At 37.7% G+C, this 26,632-nt stretch overlaps 1 protein-coding gene across 1 annotated transcript; it reads left to right on the forward strand.

Moving 5' to 3' along the window:
* Window positions 1–945: 945 nt before the first annotated feature.
* LOC147536966 (putative serine/threonine-protein kinase SIS8) lies at window positions 946–10,943 on the forward strand. Its single transcript, XM_086641921.1, has 14 exons — window positions 946–1,818; window positions 3,239–3,676; window positions 4,485–4,588; window positions 5,037–5,617; window positions 5,794–6,255; window positions 6,605–6,645; window positions 7,731–7,799; window positions 7,883–7,983; window positions 8,738–8,816; window positions 8,889–8,987; window positions 9,379–9,447; window positions 9,599–9,648; window positions 9,787–9,963; window positions 10,464–10,943. Exons 1-14 carry the CDS (start codon window positions 1,360–1,362, stop codon window positions 10,543–10,545), a joined length of 2,811 nt encoding a protein of 936 aa, XP_086498047.1. The 5' UTR covers window positions 946–1,359; the 3' UTR covers window positions 10,546–10,943.
* The last annotated feature ends 15,689 nt before the right edge of the window (window positions 10,944–26,632 follow it).

Genomic DNA, 26,632 nt, shown 5'->3' on the forward strand with positions numbered 1-26,632 from the left:
CATTTTTTATGAGCTATATATATGTGTGTGTGAAAGAGACATATTGAAAAACATGTGTGTTGTTGGGGATTATGCACATACCTTGAAGGTTGGATCAATCAGATCATGGGGTCCTTTCAACAAAAAAAATAAATAAATAAAAATATCAGATCATGGGTATTGTAGTTACTAGATATTTTGATTTCGGAACAAAATATATAAAATTTGTTATCTCTTTTTCTTTTTGTTGATTTGTATACGTCAATACCCAATGTTTTAGTTCAAAGTTCACAAGATTGCCCTACCCATTGGCCTATTCTTAATGATTTTTTCTTTTAGATCACAACAAAATGGGGTCGGAGGAGACAACTTGACTGCTCGAGCACAAATCTTAATTCGAAGTAGAGATCTCGTCTGGTTTGAAGTCCCTCTTGGAATTAACTCAACCAATAGTCTGATAAAGACAATAATAAACAACAATCGCATTATGACAACTTAATATTATGGGCTCTATCATATGACCACTTTTACATACCAAATCATTTCAAACCAAGACTTGCCAATATTGAACATCGTGTTGTTGCCTCAACATAAAGCGGACTTTAAAAGTATTAACCGAGGTAATTCTTTAAATCTATTATCTAAGACATAATCTCGTGAGATAAAACAATTAGTATTGTTAGAGAAGAAGAAAAATTAGGTAGATTCTAGACAAATATCTTATGTAGTTTATCGTGATTTCCTGTCTAGTGAATTAGAATCATAAAGAACATGAATCACGATAGTCCACATAAAAATTCTGCATAGAATCTACCTAATTTTTCTTGTTCCCTAACATTTTTTTAATAAATAACGATTATCCACTTCTCTTCGTGATGTTCAATAATATTGGGATAGGTCACACCAAAACAAAAGAGGAAAAGAAAAGTATAAAACCCATTTTAATTTAGAATATTTAATTAATTATATATATAATTTTTATTCAATATTCTTACTTTCATCACAAATTGACAATCTCTTTTTATTTAATCTATTTATTCTCTTATATTACTTTTTCTCTCTCTCACTAAAGTCTCTAAACCACCACACATTTGTGGGTTGGAGGGAAGAAATTCTTAGAGCGGTTAACACTTGAGAGAGAGAGAGAGAGTCCATAGTGGAAAAATTTAGTAGCTTGAGGAGGAAGGTGTGGGCAGGCACATTAACAAAGAAAGAAAAGAAAAAGAAAAGAAAGAATCTTCTTCTTCTTACTTTGATAGAGAGAGAAAGAAAGACAGAGAGAGTGGACGAGCGAGCGAACGAGCGAACGTACATCTAGAGAGAGAAAGTGATTTTTAGAGAGAGAGAAACAAAAACAACTCTTCGAATGCGACTCGATCCATGTCTAAAATGAAACATCTCCTCCGAAAACTTCATATCGGAGGTAAAGTTAACGATCAATCAAACCGATTAGCCGGAGATTCTCGTAATACCACCACCAACAACAGCAACAACAACAGCAGTAGTAATAGTAGTAGTACGGCGGCATCTACATCTTTGCCATCTACGGTGATTCCACCGACGACTTCATCGTCGTCGACTTCATCTTCTTTATCATCGACGACTACATCGTTTCCGAGAACTAGAGCACTTGATGCCTCTGATAGTTCTGTTGATTTCAATTTCTATGAAGAAGAATATCAAGTTCAACTTGCTTTGGCAATTAGTGTTTCGGATCCAGATGGAAGAGAAGACCCTGAATCTGTTCAGATCAAAGCTGCTAAACGGATGAGTCTTGGATGTTCTCCTTCTGTCTGTGTTGATGAATCCCTTGTTGATTTTCTTTCTCTTCGATATTGGGTAAGTTTGTTTTTCATCTTCCTTTATTTTGGGTATACAGGTAGATTGATTGGAATTAGGGTTCAATCAATTTGGGGATATTGATTATCTTCTTCCTTTGCTTTCTCAATTGGATTTCAAAATATCATTTTTTCTTCAATTTGGGGATACTTTAGGTTCTTTATTGATTGTCTTCACATCTAAGAACTAGTTAGAAATTTGAGTGAAAAAATTTCTGTTGGACTAATTTGGACTTGCTCAAGTTCATTATTCATTGTCTTCTAGCCAGTTAATATTATGAACTGAAATTTTGTTACTTTAACTCCCAAATGTCTGAGTATCAGAGTTCAACCATTTTGTTTTGTAGTTTCCATCAGATTCCTGCTTCAAAATGTACACTGTTATTCATGGGCACCATAGAAGGCCGAGGGTCAAAGAAATTGGTCGATACTGGTATGATAAGGGAATAACGTAAATGAGTTTAACTGAGATGGGATTGGATTTTGTACTATCAATAATTTCCTTAGTTAGTTCCCTATAATGATTACAACTACAGGATAAAATCTTGAAACTATAGTTGCTGTCTGTGTAGTTTTCGTGCCTAGAATGGGTATTTAAGAAGGGAGCCCTGGAGACGAATTTAATTCAAATGGATTGGATACAATACTATGGATAATCTCCGTAGCTACTAATTAGTAATAGACAATGGTTATAGTGCAGGATAGAATCTTGAAATTTTAGTTTCTACCAGTGTTGTGTTCGTTCTTGGGATACAACGTTCTTAGTCGTGGATTAGTTACTTCACCATTATATGTGGTTTCCTTTATCTTCTTATACAAATTGAGCAAATTGATATCAAGTTTTTTTTTTGTTTGAGTAACGGCATATTTCAAACGCACCACAATTTATATGGAAATGAGAAAATGATTAAATAAGAAGGTAGATAAGGCAGCAATGAAGAAATTGCGCTTATGGAAGGAAACAGGGATCATGTTTATCAAGAGGAAAGTTTATAAAACATCAGCGCAAATTTCATATTTGCAAAATATCAAGAATGAAAGCAACAACCAACAAGATGTAGGGAAATGATGAGTGCCTTAAATGTATATTGAGTAATCATTCATACATTCATTATGGGTTTCCAAGAACAGAACAACATAAAACAAATTTTAAGTGATAAATGATAGCAAATAACAACATAACACTTAGCTCCAAGCGTTATTGTCTTACCCTCTTGATTTGAAATTTTTTTTTTGCACAATTTGAATGAATGCGTGAGAAAGGATGTACAAAAGAAATCTGTTTTAATAGAAAAACATTAAGGAAAATGGCAGATTAGGCATCTTGCTTTGGAAGTTTGTTTATATATTGCACTCTTTGTCTTTTGTGCATTTGAGGGCAAATCTGCTCGCAAGCTAATTACTTCCAATTCCTGTTGCAGAATTACGACGTCGTAAATTATGAAGAAAAAGTTGTCGACGGATTTTATGATGTTTATGGAGCGTCAAGTACAAGTAGGCAGGGAAAAATGCCATTGCTAGTGGATCTCCAGGCAATATCTGCTTCAGATAATGTTGATTATGGAGTGATTTTAGTAAATCGTTCTACTGATGCCGGTCTACAACAGCTAGAGAGAGTAGCACTTTCCTTGTCCATGGAGTGCCAAACTTCAGATTGTGGTCCAATAGCAAGTGGGTTGGTACAGAAGATCGCTGATCTGGTTGTCAACACCATGGGTGGTCCAGTTGCTGATGCCGATGAATTGATACGAAGGTGGACGGACAGGAGTTATGAATTACGAAGTACTTTGAACAGCATTGTCCTTCCTCTTGGTTGCATCGATATCGGACTATCGCGCCACCGAGCATTACTTTTTAAGGTCGGTGTTATCTTGTTCCTTTTCTGGATCCAAGTATTAAATTCATTCAACTATGATAAATATACATTCTACCTTTGCTTTCCGTATCTTACTTGCCGTCTTGCCTTATTTATTTGTAGATTTAAATTAATGATTTTCGTTATAGTTGAAAATGAGATCCTGAAAATCGACAAACTGATATACGGTGCCAGTCTTAGTTATTGTTAGATAGGCTAATGTCAGTCTAACTTGCAGGCTCTTTTCAACTTCAATGACATTTTCTTGGTTTAGACCACAATTTCATGCTTTATATGCATCATTGAAGTTAATATCTTTAATCGGTGTTTAACCATCTTAGAACCCTTCATATGTATCTCGTACACTTCGACTGGTGTTAGTTAATTCTGTTAGCACCCTCTGGGCGGGCCCATTGCTTGTCTGGGTATTTTTAGTAGAATCACAGCATCTTTCTGGGTGTGAATTTTAGTTGTGGAGCTGGCTCTGTGTGAATAATAGTCCATAGCAATAAATTATGACTTCCTCACAGGTAAGTATTAAATAAGATCTATTGGAGGGTGATGCACAATTGCACTATTTGGGACTGCAAGAATATACAACATCTCGTTGATTTCCTGATTCAGGCTAAATCTAAATTCTGATTCACGCTCTGCTGAGGTCAATGTAATGATTATTTTCACAAGAGCCTGTTTTCCTTCTCTTGCTGGTGCCGGGGCTTTCTCGTTTTTATTTGTTCTTTTATTCTGGGTGCTGATCCTTACTGGTGATTGTCCTGATAAATATAATGTTCTCTTTTCTAATTATATTCCAGGTACTAGCAGATCGTATCAATCTACCATGTAGGTTAGTGAAAGGGAGTTACTACACTGGTACTGATGAGGGAGCTGTTAACTTGATCAAAACTGGTCATGAATGGTAATGACCTCATCCTCTAAGTGTTATTGATGTGATAAACATTTCATAATTTGTCAATAGCGATGTGAGGGCAGTCATGTACATGACTACAATGTGAGAGTGAGAGTTCTACTACTGTTAAGAAACTGAGAATTTAACTGAATGTTTCCAGTACGTAAAGCTACGTTGTCAAGACATGCCTTCATATCCTAGTTTCAATGTAAGATAACACGCTTTTTGTTACACTTCTTTCTCTTACGGTGAAATAGTGCAAGCTTATATTATCTCTTTCAATTATTCAAAACCCTTCAGTTTTTAATTTTCTAATGGCACGGGCCATGGGCCATTTTCTGTACTGCATTTTAGATCAACTTCTTGAACTATTTTAACTAGCATAGCACAGCCGAGAACATTACAGATTTTTCAGAAAAATTGTGTCATAATGAAGAACCCTTGTTGAACAATGCAGTGAATATATAATTGATCTCATGGGTGCCCCTGGTGCACTAATTCCTGCTGAAATACCAAGTAGTCATCTTGAAGATACTCGGATAAATGTAATGAGCTCTGCAATCACTGAACAAACTCCCAAGGATTTATCCTCTGCTCTTGACAAGGTTGAAGTCGGTTCTCTAGTTGCTCCAACAACTGGTGGTTCTGGAGACAACGAGGCATCAGTTGTTGGCATCCAACCAAAGGGGAAAGATGCGAACGTTGTTGAGAAAAATCGAACTGAAAAATTTGAAGATGACTTCGGCAAGCTTCTTCCAACCTTACGTAAATCACGTGAAAGCTTGTCAGGAACCAGCGGAAAAGCTTCCTCTGCCCAGAAAATGAAAGTTAAAGATGTTTCCAAGTATGTCATAAGTGCAGCACAAAATCCAGAATTTGCACAAAAGCTGCATGCTGTTTTGTTAGAGAGTGGTGCGTCACCTCCGCCAGATTTGTTTTCTGGTATAGCTCCTCCTCAGGAGCACGAAGAACAAAGATTGCTTGCTTACAACCATTTAGAAGGAAATGCAATGGATGAGAAGGGTCAAACTCATCAAGGTAAAATCTCTTCAATTGCTGAGCATTCTCCTGTGCTTTTCAAGGTGTTGAAACCTTGAGCCAACTTTGTTCAGGAGTTAAGCAAAACCGAATCATAGGAAGGAGACACCATGCAATAAAGATTTGTTCAGTTTAACTTAAATTTGATAAACTAATTGTGAGTTTCTCTTTCACAGATAAGCCAGGTTTTGGAAGCTTGGAATCTCATTTTGCCAGTAGCACGAATTTCATCAGCCAGGATAGTTCATTACCATTGAGCACTACTAGTGAGGGATTCGTATTGGTTGGTAATGGGTTCCCTGGAACAGACCGTGCGGGTTCTACAGATGTAGGCCTTGTTTCTGTTGCATCTGACTCATGCCAAAAGCAACCAGAAATTGCTATCGACGTTGGTGGTCAACAGTGTTGCCATGGAAATGGAGGAAGAATCGTTAAGAATTTAGAAATTAGAGAAACCTTTTCTTCACAAGATTGTCAGAAGTGTAATGCTGGAGGCATACTGAAACTCATGGAAAGTAATATCGATTCACACAGTACAACCAGAGGCCATAATGAGAGGATTAGTCCAGTGCTGGATGAGGTAGCAGAGTGGGAGATTCCTTGGGAAGATGTTCAAATTGGTGAACGAATTGGTCTCGGTAAGCATCATGTTAGAACTTAGAATTAACTCCGCAGCTAGTTTTGCTAGTTCAATCATGAAATGGTCGAGTAAAATGCTTTCTCCTCTTATTCACCTGAACCATTATCTTAATTAAATGCCAAAATAAGTTCCATTTTCTATTTGCCGTAATATCTATCATAACAATTTTCTTATTTCTTGGACAATGTTGTTTTTCTGCTTTTTCACTCGAGGCATAACTTTCATTTAAAACTCTCAAACATGTACCGAAGAGTATGTGAGTATGTAGCGTAAAGAGTTGCGTGATTGTTCCTAACTAATTTTTATTTGTAGATTTAATTTTAGTTTCTTCAATGAGATTTGTGCAGGTTCATATGGAGAGGTTTATCGGGCAGACTGGAATGGCACTGTAAGTTACACTCTTGGTCTATTTAAATTAATACTTTGACTCCTCTTAGCAGGCGTTATTCTTTTACATGTGACATACATGTAAACATGTATGCATTATTTTCTACTTTTTAGAATTCACTGAGCATCACTAATGTGGTAGTGCATGCAAGTGGTGTGCCTCAAGCTCCCAGGATACTTTGTTTAAGGGCACTCCAATAATTTTTATTTGAAGGGGCAGTCCAATAATGTTAAGAAATTATTTGTTTTTATCTATTTTACTTGTTGTTCTTAATTTTTCTAATTAATTTGGGATTCTTTTTAGTTTCTACTTCTCTTAGTTGTGTTAGGACATAGTTAAACTATAAAGGGCCATAACTTATTATTTTGGAGTTTCAATATATTTATTCTTAAAAGACCCGTAGAAGTATAGATTAGATATCAATTTTTACTAGTTTTAGTATGTTCCTAGTGGAATTATCTTTTTATCTGGTACTAACTTTAAGTAGTTTCATTGAAGTATTGAATATATATTTGTTCAAGTCTATCAGAATATTATGAGTTCAATGTGAATAGAGAGAATCCGAGTTGTGTCGTATGTTTGGTTAAAAACCGTAAGCCTCCATTGAAGCTTGTTAGTCGTTGAATGACCTTGTTAATTTTCTTTTCAAATTAATGATACAAGTCGACATTTTTTTCTATTGCCCCGAGATTGTTTTAGGTTTGTCTTCCGTAGTTCCTAAAGCAAAATACGATTTAGCAGTTGAATCTGAAGAACAATTAAAAGAATTCTACTTTTTTTTCTCCTTCCACTTATTTACAATCATTTAATTTCTATACCAAACAAACACAAGGCATTTTGTGGCGTTACTACCTTCATGGTTTGCGTCGTCCAATTTCTTTTCCTCATAAGTACCAGTATAACACTATTCTGCTTCTTTGTCTGATTTTATTAATAAATTATAGGTTATAAGAGCAGTTATTACCTGCTTCAAAGACACATCTGCTGCATTCATCTATAATATCTTAAATTTTCTTGAGAATAGGTTATAGCATCTGTTATTGGTTTTCTTTAGTGGGATAATAGCACCACTGTATGCATGACAGGAAGTTGCTGTGAAGAAGTTCTTGGACCAAGATCTCTCTGGTGACGCATTGGAACAATTTAGATGTGAAGTAAGCAGTTACTATTACATAATGTCAAAAACATAAAACGTATGAATGACTGGCTTTATCAGTTTACTGGTTTCATTGTGCAGGTAAGGATCATGCTCAGGTTGAGGCATCCAAATGTTGTTCTTTTTATGGGAGCTGTAACGCGCCCTCCTAATCTTTCAATCCTTACAGAATTCCTTCCGAGGTTTGTTGTGTTTATCAATTAGAGTGGCCAAGGTCTTCCATAGTATATCATTGATTTTTAGGTTAAGTTCTTGGATGGATTCTGAATCTAATATTTTTAAACTTAGTGGGTACTGGATGCCAAATTCCTGCAAATGAATTAGAGTAGTTACTTTTTGTACATTATATTTACGATATCTAAGATTAAGGTACACCCAAAATGTGGAAACAAAAATTTAAAACAGCCTAATAATATTAGCCATTGCACTTGATAAAGCACATCTTGAACATCTTCTGACGTTTTGCTACAGATCTAGAACATAATTTTTTGCATTATATGTCTTCTTCATGAACCTGAAACTGAAAACTGGCCGTAGGAGCGTTACTAAGGTAGTGTTTGTGTTTTTCCAAGTGAGTTTTGAAATCTGACTTGATCTGAAATGACTACACTCAAATTTCAGACGGTTTGTTTTTGTCTCACTCGTCTGGGTTAGATTGATTGTACGCCCATTTGATTCAGAATCTTGAGTTAGACGAGCTAGACGAGCTAGACGAGCCAGAGTCGGGAAAAAAGGTTCACCACCTAAGTTATTTTTTCTTTTAAAATTTAAAACATATTGCAAAAATGTTTGTCTGGACATAAAAATGTGAGAAGTACTCATTTACCTATAAGCTAATAATTACTAGTTATAAGGCGGCGACACTGTTTTGCCTTGAAACGTAGAACCAACCCAAAGAAGCCATGTATCATTTCTGAATCCTGCTTTTGTTCACAGGGGAAGTTTGTATAGACTATTGCATCGCCCCAACATTCATCTTGATGAAAAACGGCGGTTGCGGATGGCTTTGGATGTGGTATAAACTGTTGAGTTATTACTAGTCCAGTTTACTCTTTCTTTCACGTGCACTGATAATTTTCATTCGCAGGCCAAGGGAATGAATTACTTACACACAAGCCACCCCACAATTGTGCATCGTGATCTCAAGTCTCCAAATCTCCTTGTGGATAAAAATTGGGTCGTCAAGGTTTGATTCTCCTCGAAGTTTTTCCTACAATTATTCTTCATTATAGTGCTGATTTCTTCTGTATTACAACTCGTAGAGTACGTATACGAAAGTTTAGGTTCTTACATAATGGGTAATCAGTGTGTATCTACGCATTGATAAGTCAGTATCTATCTCGGATTTCCTCAATGACCTCCTATATGGAATGTTTGGATGCAAATATGCCATTCAAAATATTATTATGAAGTAAAAGAAAGAGAACGACGAATTTGAAACACGAAATTTTCTGCGTGAATGCTAAAATTTGTGTCACCTTGAGTTGTGATCCTTTTTCTTCCTCTTTCTTTGAACTCCCGACAAAGCTTTTGAAAATTGCCATAATCCTGAAAACTCCCTTGTCACGACTCTGCAGGTATGTGATTTTGGTCTATCTCGTTTGAAGCATAACACATTTCTGTCTTCGAAATCTACAGCTGGAACGGTAATTCCCCATAAACTTAAACACTCGTTCAGATAAAAATCTGGGTATCCTTAAATTATGATTCTAGTTTTTATCTCGTACGAGTAAAGTCAATAAGATGATGCACTTTAACTTGTGACCTTAGTAATTTTATGTTGCTAATGATCTGTAGCCGGAGTGGATGGCACCAGAAGTTCTAAGAAATGAACAATCCAATGAAAAGTGAGCAAAAACTTCATATCTATTTTTTGTTAAGAAAAACTTCCATGTATTCTTTTGAGAGACTCTTGACTGAGAAAATAAAATCTATTTGGGAGTCTCATAATTGGACTAATCGATATTGGCTCATCTTGCTTACAGATGTGATGTTTATAGCTTCGGCGTGATACTGTGGGAGTTAGCTACATTACGAATGCCATGGAGCGGGATGAACCCAATGCAAGTAGTTGGAGCTGTAGGGTTCCAAAATAGACGCCTTGAGATACCGGCAGAGGTTCACCCAGCAGTTGCACAGATAATATGTGATTGTTGGCATAGGTATATTTTAGCTTCATCTAAATTGGTTTAATTAGGGTTTAGGGATGTCCCATAATCCTTTTACCGCACAACTGAGTGGAACCGGAATGCAACTTCCTGGCTCCACTTAAATATTTAAGTACTTCATTTAGAAATTGACCTATGTAACATGAACATCCGTACGGGTATCGGTCTGTATCCGACACAGGTATGGTGGTATGAGATTGACTTCAAATAGGCTAGAACAGGAATATGGCTGCTCACATAAATATTTTATTGTCTTAGTTGTTGTCCTTTTAGTTTTTATTTTTCTTACTTTTGGGTACGTTAACATAGTGGCGTGTTTTATGACTCTAATTCCGTCGTAGTCACAAGAAGTACGTAGAAGAGTATCACAGTAAAAACGACACAAGTATATTAGTATGACAAATTATTTTGTTGAAAGGGTAAAGGAGTCCTATGTGAGAATCGACTATTTACATTCTTCATTTTTACTTATCTCTCTGTTTCTATTTTTGCAGTGATCCAAATTTGCGGCCTTCTTTCTCGCAGCTTATGTCCCTTCTTAAATCTTTACAACACTTGGTTGTTGAAAAAACATGAAGACGTTTAAAAATCAAACAAACACTACGTAGCTGGGCTCGAAGAGCAGGAATAGTAATTTCTTGTTGCAGAATCAATTTAATAAAAACGAAAAAAAAAAGTTTCACGGGCGATCAAATTTTGGAGTTGTTGGTTCATTCAAAGTGGGTGCCTGCAGCGAAAAGCGGTTGCGGATCGTCAGTTCTAATGGTGATCCTCCATTCAAATGACTGCAAAGTGCAGGTGAGGATGGCCATTAAAAATGTGTAGCTTTATTTCCCATCTTTAGTGAGAAAGAAGAAAGAATAATATCTGAAAGTAGACAAAGAAAACCCAAAAAAAAGTAAAGAATATTGTTTGTGTTTTGTGGAAGGGGACTAAATTCCTGAAATATACACATTCTTGATCCCTGTTGATAATTTCTTCTGGTCAAGAACAACAAATTCTTCTCTACTTCACCAAACAAAGTTTGGATTTTCATTTGTGATCTCAAAAATCTGATTGATCTTCTTTTAACTACGTAAGGTGATCATACTGTATCATCCATCACATTGAAGAAGTTGGTGTTTCTGAAGTGCAAATACATGTGTTGTTATGCAGCGGCTTCGGGTGTCCCGAAAGTCCCCGACCACAAACTCTCTTCGCGGTCCTCGGTGTCTCAAACGAAGGGGTTCTAGCGAACTGAACTTCCTTTTGCTGGAATAGTGGGAGAGAGAGAACCGAGAGGGAGAGAGAAACAGTGAAGGAGGGAGAGGGCGAGAGATAGAGAGAAAAGTGATAGAGGGAACAAGTGAGAGATATAAAGAGAACGATCAAGAAAGAAAGAGATATAGGGAGAGAGGAGGGTGAGGGAAAGAGAGAGAAGAAAAAGAGAGAAGAGGTGGTTTGTGGTCGGAAGTTGTGGTGGTGGAGGAATGGTGAAGATGAAGATTATAGGGGCTAAGTACAATTAAGTAAAATTTTGAGCTAAAAATCAAGGTGGAGGAACGGTGAAGATGAAGATTATAGGGCAAAGTACAATTAAGTAAAATTTTGAGCTAAAAATCAAGATGCCTCTTAAGTCAATCTTGATTGAATAAGTCTTTATTCTCTGGAGACTTTTGGGGATGCTTCATAGCCGTGGTCTAAATTTACTATCATCCTAATACGACAAAATCAAATATCTGAATAAAGAAGAATGCGTAGATGTTATGAATTAAATCCCTTTTGTGAAATTATATCAAGCAAACGATAATGGAGGCAAAAGTAGAATCATCAAACTAATTAACTAATATAAACAACTAGTGTTTACAGTGTTTATAATGTTTACATCAAGGTAAATATATAAGAAATAATACAAATAGGGAAATGATAAATACAAACACCGAAATTACAAAAACTAAGTCAATTGGGATATATTTCAACAAAAAAAAAAAAAAGTCAATTGGGATATTTCCCCCCGATCCTCTCTTGGAAGGTTATTTGGTGAGTGCCCATTGGGCGGGGGACCCACCTTTCACATCAACGTTAATACCCCGGAAGTTAGAGCAGGGAAAGAGATTTGAGTGAAGCCCAATTTGGACAACAAATGACTGAATTGATCTGAACCAAGCAGTTTGGTGAAGATGTCTGCAACTTGATTAGCGGAACGAAGATGATGGGTCTGAATAAGACCAGAGTCAAGTTTTTCACAAATGAAGTGAAAATCAAGTTCGATGTGCTTCGTACATTCATAAAAATCTGGATTCGTAGAATTGTGCAAAGCTGCCTTATTGTCGCAGAAAACATGGAAAGGTTCTGGGAGAGAAATCTAGAGATCTTGAAATAGGTAATTCAACCATTGAAGCTCAGCAGTCAACGAAGCAAGCAGACGATATTCTGCCGACAGACACTAGGCTACTCATTCAGCAAGTGCTAGAGGATCTGGGCCTCAGTCTGTGGGGTGTGTAGAGGAGGGTCTTAATGGGTCGTCCCCAAATGGTATTTGGGTTACACTTTTCAAGAAAGGTACGATCTCTAATCGAGCTTCTCTTAGCTACACACACACACCGAAGCATGTCGAGGGTGAGCTAATAGCGGACTTGAATTTGGATGATTTCTCTGAGTACATAAAAGAATTTGAAAATGTTCTTATTGGAAATTTTGTTGGGGAAAGACTTGGTTTTGAACTAGTTCTGCAGAAGTGGAAACCCAAGGGTGTAATTAAGCTAACGGTTTATGGTGAGCAGCATTGGTTATCAAAATTTACGAACATGGAGGTTTGTCAGAAGGCATTGGAGCACGAACCGATATATATATAGCAGGTCGATTGTTTATGGTTCGCCCGTGGAGGTTGTTCATTGAGAAAGATGTTCAGGTGATTTGCACCATACCTTTGTGGGTAAATTTGCGAAACATCCCGTTGGTTTTCTGGAACCCAAACGGAATTGCCCAAATAGCTAGTGTTTTGGGTACACCGGTAGCACTGGATTCCCATACCGAGACAAGGGAGAGAATGACGTAAGGTAGAGTCTGTGTTGAGTTTCGAGCGGATAAGGAGTTACCAAATGATATAAGCGTGCATATTAGAGGAGGTATACTGGAGGAAATGGTGAAGGGGGCAATTGAATATACTTGGAAACTGGATTGCTGCTCCATGTGTGCAGTTTTCGGACATACGGACACAAAGTGCTTGAAAATTTTGTTGATGGAGACAGATATTAGTGGACATAATGATCTTGGAAGAAGACCCCAAAAGTAGCCACTTTCTTCACAAGCTCAAAGAAGAAAAGTGGTAAGTTCAACTAGTACTCGGGCTAATGGCTAAGTACTACTAGAAGCTATCAACCCTTTAATAGAGATCGTCATCAACCAGACATCAATAATCAAGCAAAGGGGCAGGGAGGGGGCCGCAAACGGGATGCTAATAGGCTTGACCTGACGAACCATAATAGTATTGAACTAGCTGAAATTAACACCTCATGTGGCAGGGGTACAAATTAGAGGTTGGGAGATTCAACTAATGGTTGGATGTTGGTCACAAACAAATCAAAACCATTCATGGTGGCTACTGCTTCAGCAGACAAGAAAGATCAACCACGACGGAAAATAACCAAGATAGCAATCCCAGAAACTAGTCTGACAAGCATGAAGAAGAGTTTATCTTCAGGTAATCCTTTTCATGCACTCATTTTAGCAGATGCCTTGACAGATGGTCACAGGAAGGAGATAGAGAATCAACAAAACATGGAGCACAGAAGAATTGGGGGCTGACATTACCACTCAAACCAATTTAGATGATTAGTTATGCAAGCTGGAACGTCAGAGGACTTAACGATCCTCTGAGAGGCAAGGGATTCCCGGACATGATGAAGCAGAAAGGGTTAGTATTTGTGGGTTAATTGAGATGCATATATAGGAATTAAATAAGGTGCGTATTCAAAGAAGTCTTCACTCGTCATGACAATTTGTCGGTAACTATGCGGTTATTCCGAGGGGCATGATTTGGATAGGATGGCATCCAAGTCGACTAGATTTCCGAGTATCTCATGTGGGAAAACAACTAATAGCTAGCTAAGTAACCACTCAAGCAAGAAAGGTATTTATGTTCGCTATTGTTTATGGTAGTAATTCTCACCTTGAAAGGAAGGAATTGTTGCATGAAATGACTTTATTACTTGCTCATATTGACGAGCCATGGCTCCTAATGGGGACTATAACTCTATACTAGTGACACATGAAAGCAAGGAAGAAATCATGCACACAACCAAAATTATCTTGATATGTTCGATGTATCACCCAATTAGGTCTCATTGACTGTTCATGCTGCCAGAGATGAGATGGCCATGCTCGGCGACGCTCCAAAGTCGAGTGACTCACACTAGACGACGACAAAACACCTTCTTTCAGAACTCAATCAAGGAACGGTGACGTTGAAATAATATTGTTAGACTCACAGACCCCGAAGGAAGAGTGTTGGAGGAACCATCAAATATTATAGCTGAAGGAGTCAGATTTTACAAGGATCCGTTCGGTGTAGCTGATGACACTATGAGTGCCGATATAGCTATGCCAGATGTTGAGTTTCCACTAGTATTGTAAAGGGAATTGATATGGCTAGGGATATTTGTTAGGAAAAATAACCTAATTAACTTGTTCAGGAATATGAAGATAAACGATGCGAAAGTAAAAGTATAGACACCAAGATTATTTAACGTGGCAAAAAACCCCTCCAAGATAGAAGGTAAAAAACCACGGGACCTAGTCCAGAAATCTTCCACTATAATTAAATAATGGGTTACACAATTCTTCACCAAACCTATGGTGGATAAACTAATTGTTCAAGATGTGTGGAAACACTCTTGGATAACAATTCTTCCCTAAACAATTAGAGGATTAACCAACTCTTCAAGATGTGTAAAACACTCTTGAATAACAACTCTTCACCAAAACTATGGTGGATAAATTGAACAAAGAAACAAAAAATAGAAATCTCTTACTCCTTAGGATTTGGACAAATCCTGGATTACCAAAGGTTGAAGAAGATAACCACAAACTAAATTGCTTCACAAGATTAATAATCTTCTTTTCTTCAAACCAATATTCTTCTCTTTCAATCTCTCTTGAAAGACCCACTTCAGAAATCTCTCTTTCTCTGGCTTCTCTTTGTTCTGGAAGTTGTTGTGTATAATCTCTTCCCTTTCATTCCCTATTTATAATAATAAATAAGGAGGTTTATCAATGGAAATAGGAATTCCTTTTTTAGGCTTGAAAAAAGAGAAGTTTCTATTTTTTCCCCAAACAAGGAATAAGGGAAATCCTATTCCAACTAGGAGTCCTTTAATTATAAGGAGGGACCCCAACAAACTCCCCCTCCCGACTTATGAAGAGGGACCTACCATCCCCAAACCTGCAACACTGCTACATAGCTCATGTTTGCCTTTGGGTAATGGTTTTGTCATCATATCTGAACCATTGTCGTCAGTATGGATTTTCTCGATCTTTAACACCTTTTCTTCAAGAACATCTTGGATCCACTGATATCTCACATTTATATGCTTGGACTTGGAATGGAAACTAGAATTCTTACTGAGGTGGATGGCACTTTGACTGTCGCAATGAATAACATAATTATCCTGTTTCATACCAAGTTCTTCTAACAGCCTCTTCATCCATAACATCTCTTTGCAACATTCTGTAATGGCAATATATTCTGCCTCTGTAGTAGATAAAGCTACACACTTTTGTAATTTAGATTGCCATGACACTGCTCCCCCTGAAAATGTAAATAGGTAGCTTGATGTGGACCTTTTAGAGTCTACATCTCCTGGTATGTCTGCATATGTGTAACCGACTAATACTGGCTTATCATTATCAAAACATATACGAACTTTAGACGTACCTCTAAGATACTTCAGAATCCACTTCACTGCTAACCAATGCTCTTTGCCTGGATTAGCTAGAAATCTGCTTACTACTCCAACTGCAAATGCAATGTCCGGTCTTGTACACACCATTGCATACATCAAGCTTCCTACAACTGAAGCATAAGGAATTTTCTCCATTTCTTCTTTCTCACTTCTAGTTGATGGACACTGATCACGGGTCAACTTGAAGTGACTAGCTAACGGACAACTCGCTGGTTTTGTCTTGTCCATATTGAACCTTTCTAGAACCTTCTCAATGTATCTTTCTTGTGATAGCCAAAGTTTTCCAGTTTTTCTATCACGAGAAATATGCATGCCAAGAATTTGTTTTGCTGGACCCAAGTCTTTCATATCGAAATACTTGTTTAGTTCCTTCTTTAACCTGCTAATTTTATTAGCATCCTGGCCAACAATCAACATATCATCAACATAAAGCAGAAGTATAATCAAATCTCCATAAGGAAATTTATGAACGAAAACACAATGATCTGAAGCCGTCTTGTGATACCCTTGATCCTTCATGAATGATTCAAACTTTTTGTACCACTGTCTTGGTGCTTGTTTTAGCCCATATAAACTCTTCTCTAACTTACAAACTAAGTGTTCCTTACCTTTAACTTCAAACCCTGTTGGTTGTTCCATATACACATCTTCCTCCAAGTCACCATGAAGGAAAGCGGTCTTGACATCTAGTTGCTCAATTTCTAGGTTCATACTTGCAGCCAATCCCAATACTAACCGTATAGAGGACATCTTCACCACCGGGGAGAAAATCTCATCAAAATCAATACCCTTCTTTTGCCCAAATCCTTTCACCACTAGGCGTGCCTTGTACCGTGGTTGTGAATTTCTTTCTTCGGTCTTGATTTTGAACACCCACTTATTTTTAAGAATTTTCTTATTCTTAGGTTTTTCAACCAACTTAAAAGTGTTGTTCTTATGCAATGATTCAATCTCATCTTGCATAGCTTTCAACCACTCCTTCTTGTGTTCATCATCCAGGGCTTCTTCATAACACTGTGGTTCTCCACTATCTGTAACCATCACATACTCGTGTGGAGGATACTTGGTAGATGGTGCTCTCTGTCTAGTCGATCTTCTCAATTCAGCTGGTGGTTCATGTTGAACATCTATTCCTTGTTCAACATCATCACCCAAAGGAACATTTTCATGAGCTTCATCTTCATGATTTTGTTCTTCACCTGCATTATCATGCATAACCTTAGAAGAGATATGTGGATCTATATCAATGAGGTCATCACTATGATTCTCATGCTTCTCAACTTTCCCGAAGTCCTCAATAGTTTGATCTTCAAGAAAGACCACATCTCTACTTCTAATAATCTTCTTGTCGACTGGATCCCATAACCTGTATCCAAATTTCTCATCTGCATACCCTAAAAAGATGCATTGCTTGGCTTTGTCATCAAGCTTTGCTCTTTGATCTTTAGGTATATGCGCAAAAGCCCTGCAACCAAACACCCTTAGGTGTTCATAACTGACTTCTTTCCCAGCCCACACTCTCTCAGCTACATCTCCATCTAATGGTGCTGAAGGTGATAAATTGATCAGATAACATGCAGTACGCATTGCCTCACCCCAGAAGCTTTTAGGCAGCTTAGCTTCTGAGAGCATACATCTGATCCTCTCCACAATAATGCGATTCATGCGTTCTGCTACACCATTTTGTTGTGGAGTTTTGGGAACTGTCTGTTCATGTCGAATACCATGCGTTTTGCAGTACTCTTCAAACGACCCGATGTATTCTCCTCCATTGTCAGTGCGAATGCACTTCAATGATTTTCCTGTCTCCCGTTCCACCATGTTGTGGAAATTCTTGAAAACTGCAAGTACCTGATCTTTGGTCTTTATGGCATATGCCCAAACTTTCCTGGAAGCATCATCTATAAAAGTAACAAAATACAAAGCACCACCAAGTGTTTTGACCTTTAAAGGTCCACGAATGTCAGAATAAACAAGTTCCAAAACACTGGATTTTCTTTCAGATGCATTCCTTTGAAAGGAAACTCTGTGTTGCTTTCCTACTAAACAATGAGAGCAAGTGTTTAAATTTATACCTTTCATGTTCGGTAAGTCTTATCGTTTAGCAAGGATTTGGAGTCCCTTCTCGCTCATGTGCCCGAGTCTTCTATGCCAAAGATCAGTGGAAGAATCTTTTTCAACTGCATTCAATTCTCCTTTACACAGTTTTACTTGAGTCCTGTATAAAGTACAACACTTCTTCCCTCTTGCTATCACCATTGACCCTTTTGTGAGCTTCCACTTTCCATCACCAAAGTGACTGTGGTACCCTTCATCATCTAATACTCCGGTAGAGATTAGGTTATATCGAAGATCTGGTATATGCCTCACATTCTTAAGAATCAATGTACTCCCTGTGCTCGTCTCAATTTTCACTTCTCCAATTCCTACGATTTTTGAGAAACCTAAGTTTCCCATCCTGACTTTGCCAAGGTCATCAGTTCTGTAAGATCTAAAGAAATCCTTACATGGAGTAGCATGATACGAAGCACTTGAGTCAACCAACCATGTTGTTTCTAGTTCTGACTCAGACATACTTAAGCAAGTGTCTCCACAACCTGAGAGTAAGATAATGTCATCACCTGATGCAACTGCCGCAACATTATCTTGTTTTTCATCATCCTTTTTATTTTCCTTCTTTGGTTTCCTGCAATCACTCTTGTAATGACCCATTTTTCCAGAACCAAAACATCTAACTTCTTTCTTTGGTTTTGATCTCCCCCTTGACTTATCACGGTTATGAGGTTTTCTACTTTTACCTCTCCCCCGTCTTTCTGTAACAAGTGCCTCTGAATGAGACTCGTCTGACGATGATTTCCTTCTTGTTTCTTCATTCAACAAACTACCTGTTACGTGATTCATACGCATTATGCCATCAGGAGCGGAATTGCTAAGAGACACCACCAATGTCTCCCAACTATCTGGTAATGAATTTAGAAGAAGTAAGGCCTGCAACTCATCATCCAAAACTAACTTCATTGCAGAAAGCTGATTTACTAGACTTTTCATCTCATTCAAGTGTTGAGCAATTGAAGTTCCTTCTTTATATTGTAATTTTCCTAGCTTTCTGAACAAGTAAGCCTTTTTGGCAGCTGTCTTCTGATCATATAATTCTTCTAATTTCCTCCATAGACTAAAAGCGGAAGTCTCCGTCGATACATGATGAAAAACACTGGGTTCTACCCATTGTCGAATAAATCCAACAACCTTACGATCTAATACCTTCCAGTCTTCTTCATCCATCTTCATCGGTTTTGTACCGTGATTTTCAATGGGTGCGGCTAGGTCTTTGCAGTATAACAAATCTTCCATTTTTGCTTTCCACATCAAGTAGTTTTCTCCATCTGAACTAATCATGCGATTAGTATTCACTTCCATATTTCTGAACAATAAATCCAACCTTAGCTCTGGTACCACTTGTTAGGAAAAATAACCTAATTAACTTGTTCAGGAATATGAAGATAAACGATGCGAAAGTAAAAGTATAGACACCAAGATTATTTAACGTGGCAAAAAACCCCTCCAAGATAGAAGGTAAAAAACCACGGGACCTAGTCCAGAAATCTTCCACTATAATTAAATAATGGGTTACACAATTCTTCACCAAACCTATGGTGGATAAACTAATTGTTCAAGATGTGTGGAAACACTCTTGGATAACAATTCTTCCCTAAACAAATAGAGGATTAACCAACTCTTCAAGATGTGTAAAACACTCTTGAATAACAACTCTTCACCAAAACTATGGTGGATAAACTGAACAAAGAAACAAAGAATAGAAATCTCTTACTCCTTAGGATTTGGACAAATCCTAGATTACCAAAGGTTGAAGAAGATAACCACAAACTAAATTGCTTCACAAGATTAATAATCTTCTTTTCTTCAAACCAATATTCTTCTCTTTCAATCTCTCTTGAAAGACCCACTTCAGAAATCTCTCTTTCTCTGGCTTCTCTTTGTTCTGGAAGTTGTTGTGTATAATCTCTTCCCTTTCATTCCCTATTTATAATAATAAATAAGGAGGTTTATCAATGGAAATAGGAATTCCTTTTTTAGGCTTGGAAAAATAGAAGTTTCTATTTTTTCCCCAAACAAGGAATAAGGGAAATCCTATTCCAACTAGGAGTCCTTTAATTATAAGGAGGGACCCCAACAATATTAGTCGTGATGAAATCTTTGTCTACGATCGGATCAGAAAAATCACCGGGTCCGGATGGGTTAACTTCTTACATCTGCAAAGCGTGTTGGACGATTGTTGGTAATGACTTCGTGGCGGCAGTCCAAATTTTCTTTCGATCGACCAAACTACTGCAAGAGGAAAATTCCACCTTTGTTGTCTTGATTCCTAAAATTCCTAATGCGTCGTCTATGTCGGATTTTAGGCCGATATCTTATTGCAATGTCATCTACAAATGTATCACAATAATTTTAACTATTCGATTGAAGGAAGTGATTTATTCTCTTATTAGCCCAAATCAATCCGCATTTATCTCGAGCAGGTCTATCCAGGATAACATTATGTTAGCCCGTGAAATAGTGAGAAATTATCACAGAAAGGATGGTCAAGCTACATGTACAATGAAGATTGACCTTAAAAAGGCATATGACTTAGTCAGCTGGTCGTCATTGATTCAGGTTTTGTGAAAGTTCAACTTGCTTGTGAAGTTTATTTCTTTGATAAGTGCTTGCGTTACCACCTCCAAGTTCTCCATTCTCGTGAGGCGCATGGTTACTTTGAAGTAAAAAAAAGACTACGTCAAGGGGGCCCCATTTCGCCATATTTATTTGTTATGATCATGGAGGTTTTTTGCTTTCTCCATCAGAAAGGAGGAGGAGAGATTTAGGTTATACCCTAAATGTAAGCAGTCCAAAGTGACCCATTTATGTTTCGCTGACGATCTAATGGTCGTCTTTAAAGGAGATGTTGAGTCCGCCGAAGCGATTAAGAGGGTGCTCCATAATTTATATCTAGCTATCGGTCTTCAGGCAAATGTCAGTAAGAGTTCAGCTTTTGTGCTGTAATCACTGATGCCACTAAACAAATTTTTATTTCTACACCGGAATTTAGAGAGGGTTCTTTGCCAGTTCGTTATCTTGGCCTTTCGCTGATTTCCTCACGATTGTCTTATATGGACTACCTTCCTCTTATTGACAAGTTAAAGGGGTGTGTTCAGACATAGAAGAGTAGATACCTCTCTTTTGCGGGAAAGGTCCTACTTATAAAAGTGGTTTTGAAAGTATGTTGGTGTTCTAGGATGCTGTGTTTATAATCCCAAAGAGGGCTGCTATCAAAGAAATCAACTCTATCTTTATTCATTTCCTGTGGGCTGGTGTGGAACTTAGTAGGCAAACTCGATCAGTTAATTGGGGAACGGGCTGCCTTCGACAAATGAAGGAGGGTTGGTATCCGGAGCATAGAGACGTTATTTGAGGCCTCCAATTTACGTCACATATGGGATGTAGTAAGTGGAAAACCTAGGGGTGGGAAAAAGGCGTATGAGCCGGATCCGCCCACAAACCGCCTGAGCCCGATGTGTCCGAGACGGACACCAATGGCGGATCCACATAGGGGCCAGGGGAGTCTATAGACCCCCCTCACCCCTATACGGATCCTAAACGGTTTTGTGTGGAAGACGATTATACCTGTCTTCATACTTCATATATACCGCATTTAAGATTATATACAAAACTGGTATTTAGCTCAGCAGAAGGTGTGGGATTCGGGGTGCCATTGACATGGGTTCGAAACCTTCTGGCTATATACTCTCCTAACATTTCATTTTTTTTTTTACTCTCTTCCATCAATATTTTTATTCACGGGAAACAAAAATTACTTATTGCATTAATCTTTTTAAGCTTGATTTTGTTTTACCATTTAAAACTAAGATTACTCAACCCAAATAAATTTGTTTGACAATTATATTTTTTAGTGTTTTCGCAAATAAAATTTAATTGTTATAATTATTATCGTAGGTTATACCGCACCATCTTTCTCAACTTCCGCTTCTTCTTTAGGGTAAAAATTCGAGTCTGTATTGTTCGTCATTGTTATACATAATGTAATTAAATTTTAAAAATATGAAATAACAAATACAAGTCCAAATTAGAATTAAATTGAGAGTAATTTATTTATGTAATTCTTCTAAGACTTCAGCTATAATTTTTTGGTGAAATAAGATAATAGTTTTTCATTTATAAGTGATTTTAGTTTAAATCATTTTTGGAAACTTTACTTCAACAAGTCTGAATTTCGTCAAAAAAGTTCTTTAATATTTAGCCTCCCCTGGAAGGAATTTCTGGATCCGCCACTGACGGGCACTACCCGTCCAGACTACCAAGTTTAGTCAGATGGGCATGCCAAGTTAAATCAGACGGGCACGGACAAAAGGCTCTAACTGGACGTGCGAGTCCAACCAATAAACCTGATCGATTGCTATTTTCGACCTACTTAGACATTTTAATCGTATATAGATCGTTATAATCTATCAATATAGTTAGCATTTAGGCTACTTACTTAAGGAGATGTCCTTCGATCAAAGATGCAATACGAGCAATTTGTCGGATAGGACAATTGATGAAGAAGATCATCAAGTCCGGATGATTTAGGGGTCGTAGTGTGTAGCTAGAAATCAACTACGATCGTCGAATCACGAAGCGATTCGCGGCTAACTTCGTCCGGATCCTACATTGGGTTACACAAAGAGTGTCAACTTGATCGAAATATATGATTAGAGGGATGAGGCATATATGCATGGGTAAGCCCCATAGATATGTCCAAAAGACCTAAAAGAAGTTTAGGCAAAGATAGTACAAAAGACCCGAATAAAGGGATTTTGGACTAGACACCAAAAGGGATGTTTTGGGCCCAAAAGAGGACCAACCATGCTTGTCCGTGTGCCCTTAAAGGGGCCGGCCAGATCTGGCCAAGATGGGCATGCTATGGTCGGCCAAGATAGAGGGAAAGTGAAAATAGAAAAGGTTTCTATTTTTTGACTATTCAGTAAATCTTATTCAAAAGGACTTTTAGGGAAACTTAATTAGGGTTTTACTCTAACTTAGTGTACTTTATAATGTCTCTTGTTTAGATAGATAGTTATGTCTAAAAGTGTTTTATGCATCAATTTGATTAAGTTTTGAATATGATTTAAAGTTATTCAAGTTGATTTAAAAATTGATGATTGAAAAGGTTTCAAAATATTCGATTTTGATTTATTTCGATTTTGAAAAGTTTTTCAAGAGAGTTGATTTTCAAAATTTTAGAAGTTATTTGGGACAACAGCTTCAGAAACAAAAGAAAAAACAACTTTGGAAGTTCAAAATTTAGAAGCTTCCTAAAGTCTGGCTGGACGAATCTTGGGCTTTCTGTCCAAGACAAAAGCGTCTCGGATTAAGGGCGCGCCTAGGACGCTCCCCAGGTAATTCGAGTGCGTCTCGGACCTAGACGCACCCAGGTAATCTGAGTGCGTCTCGGACTTGGTCCGAGACGCATGGAATTCACTAGACGCATCTGGGTTGCCCTATGGCCTAGGACCTCGGCCAAGGGCCAGACGCGTCTGGACCATAGGCTAACGTCCTGCCTGGCCTAGGCCAATGTCCCAGACATATCCATTGGGTCTTGACTTTAGGGTATTGGGCTTTGACCAAGGGTTATCCCGGGCCATTTCGAGTTTGATCTAGGATCACGGGCCGAGATTTTTCGGGCCTTGACCCGAGCGGGAGTTTTTTCGACGAAAGTACGAATTTTCTCCCGGTTCCACCCAAATATTACAGAAATTTTTCCGGACCACCCAAAGGGCTCGAAATGGGTTTTTCTTAATAATGATTTTGGAAATCATTAAAAGTTAAACCAATATTATCCGAAATTGACCCGCGCCCTCCGAAGGCCCAAACGGAGTTTTTCTTAAAGTTGATTTTGGAAATCATTAAAGACAAAACCAAAACGCACCATTAGTCGAATTCTTTGAATGTAGACTTAAGGTTCGTATTTGAGATAAAGATGTCGACAAAAGTATCTCCCGGATAATCATGCATATATAATTGTTAGCCTTGAATATTATATGAATGCATGTGATGTGAATGCGGAAACTAATATGGCCATCGAAAGTTGTTTTCTTTCATTCTTGTTTTCAGCATGGATGGGTGCAAGTTGTAATAATTTTAATTTCAAGTTTTATAAGATCTACGAATCGTTAGAGTCTTGTAATTAGAGTTGATCGTCTATGAGTCCATTGAAGAAACTCAAGGATAGGATCCTGATTCGAATGAGAGAAATCAATGGAGGTCCGAGGATGGTGATCCAGGCGAACAAAGGCGAAAGCAAGAAGAATCCTAAGAAATTAGATCTTTTAGGACTAGGGGCCATACTAGGATCCATATGTGATTGATTTATTTTCTCGCTCGTATTTACTTATTTATTTACGTTTTATGTCATGGATGTTAGTTAGGCTAAATAGTTCACTATAACGCATACTAGACAAAATATAAAAGTCCCTAAAAGTAATTTTGAGTAAAATGTCTACCCAGATTAAGACACTCGTTGATCCCTTAATTATTGATGGTGGGTCTGCCTTCGTAGAGTGCCATCTTTAACATGGGACAATGCAGGTAGACCTATGGCAGAGGTCTACACGTCTAAATGGTTTTACTTAATGAGATCATCAAAAGAGTTTTAAATATTTGAGGCAAAAGGATGGATTAGGCATTCACTAATGCAATTTATCAACCAAGAGTCATAAGAGTATGATCAGTGAAGTAGTTCACTCACCCAGGACAACGGGATTGAGGGCAGGGCCCTAGTCTGCTTAACTCCAAAGAAATGAGATCTTGGAATCACGTTATTCAATGAGGACGGTTTTATATTGAATAATGTGGGATAACTGAATTTTTCCAAAAACGATAACGAGTTTGAAACTTTGCAATTCTTTCATGTAGTTTTAAGATGACAAAAGAAAACGAGCTCAATATTCGCTCACTCCTCAAGGAGGTGCTGAGCAACTCCTCCATGAAGGAAGGAATCGTGAAATACTTCTCAATTTGGAAAGCAAGCTGAAAGTCAGACACTCCAATTCGGAAATTGGATGCTACTTCGACTGCTAAAGAAAAGGAGCATGAAAAGGATAACAGGAAGAGGGTAGAACTAGTAGCGTACATGACGACGACACCCATAAAACCTGCACTTCAAGAGCAGTTCGACAATGTGGATGCCCCGCTTCATGAATCGGGAACTTGAGGAACTGTTCCAAAAGAAGCCGAGACTGGGGAGGTATGTGACTATCAGAACACTACTAAACATGCAGTTTGAGAAAGGAAAACCAGTAGGGCCCCGGGTTTAGCAAATGATTAAACTCTTTGCGAAACTAGAAGAGCTAGGTTATCTATTCTGCCAAAAGATGGATGCTGATATGATCCTTTATTCCCTACACAGTGGTTTCAGTATGTTCAGGACGAACTACGACATAAATGGATGGAATAAAACCTTGGAGGAACTTCATGCGATGCTCGTAGCAGTTGAATAAAGCATAGTGGAACCAAAGAACGAGGCTCTCATGGTTCATAAGAACAAATGGTTAAAACAGAGGAAGAAGAAAATAACGTCCAAAGGAAAAGGCAAACAAGTTGCTGAAGCCACCGATAAGGTTATTCCTTCTAAGTCCAGGTGTTTCTACTGCAATGGCAAATGCCATTGAAGAGAGACTTCCCTAAGTTCCTAGAGAACAAGAAGAATGGAATAGTGATTTCCGGTTCAGGTATAAACAATGACTGCTAATTTAACAAATACTGTAATGTCCCATTTCGGTATAAGATACCTAATTCTCTTATCATTATTAATGAATATGAGTGGCTGGGAACCGAGTATTTGACTAAAGGAGAAAAGATCCAAGAGGGAGCAGAAGTCAAGCTTGCTAAGGATGCTAAAAGGGATCGAAGTCTTCTTTAGGCACTAGTCTAGATTAATTTTATTTTTCTAGTTGAACATCATCTCCGTACTAAGTATTATGGAGAGTCAATAAAAAAGTTTATTTCTATATTGAGATGTCAGTGCTAAAATTAACAATTTATACCAAAAGATTCTTAAACTTGATTATAAGTTTATAACTATAAAAGAGACACATCAACGAATCGGATGATCTAGAATCAGAAGATACACGTGACTCATAAAACAGAAACATCCTCAAGCAAAGGATGAGGACAAAGTGTCCAAAGTAATTAAGAACGCTTCGCGAAAGAATAACGTTTCCTTTCAAACGAAGCTGTGAATAGATTGACAAGAAAGAAAAATCTTGAGAGAAAAACAGAGGTAGGTCGTCACTACACTTCTAACCTATCCAAATTGGAACGTCCAAAAGATAAAATTGAAGGCTACGAATGAAGCCATGTCCTCCGAAAATACTATGTCTAGACACAGTTTCCCAAATAATACCAAATATGTCTAAAATCTAAGCCTACGTAAACACGTTTTACAAGGGTAGAAAATTAGCTAGTCTAACGCATTTTCTTTATAAGAAATTTGATTTTTTCAAGAACCGATCACAGAACAAAGTGTTTGTTGCTCGTGATGGTATTCTTCCAGTAATTAGCTTAACGGAGTACTAATTATTACAAGAATAAGTGGGAGAAAAGTACAAGTCGAATTAGTTCGACCATGAGAAAAGTACATGCGAATAAGGTCGACCAAGAGCAAC

The sequence above is a fragment of the Eschscholzia californica genome, unplaced genomic scaffold (assembly GCF_041429995.1).
Source record: "Eschscholzia californica isolate CP2 unplaced genomic scaffold, dmEscCali1.0.p SCAF_5, whole genome shotgun sequence".
Lineage (NCBI taxonomy): Eukaryota > Viridiplantae > Streptophyta > Magnoliopsida > Ranunculales > Papaveraceae > Eschscholzia > Eschscholzia californica.

Coding starts and splice junctions, on each gene's coding strand:
- LOC147536966 (XM_086641921.1), top strand. CDS start 1,360: ATGTCTAAAATGAAACATCTCCTCCGAAAACTTCATATCGGAGGTAAA. Junction 6,646..7,730: donor GGGCAGACTGGAATGGCACT/GTAAGTTACACT, acceptor TATGCATGACAG/GAAGTTGCTGTGAAGAAGTT. Junction 9,964..10,463: donor ATATGTGATTGTTGGCATAG/GTATATTTTAGC, acceptor CTATTTTTGCAG/TGATCCAAATTTGCGGCCTT.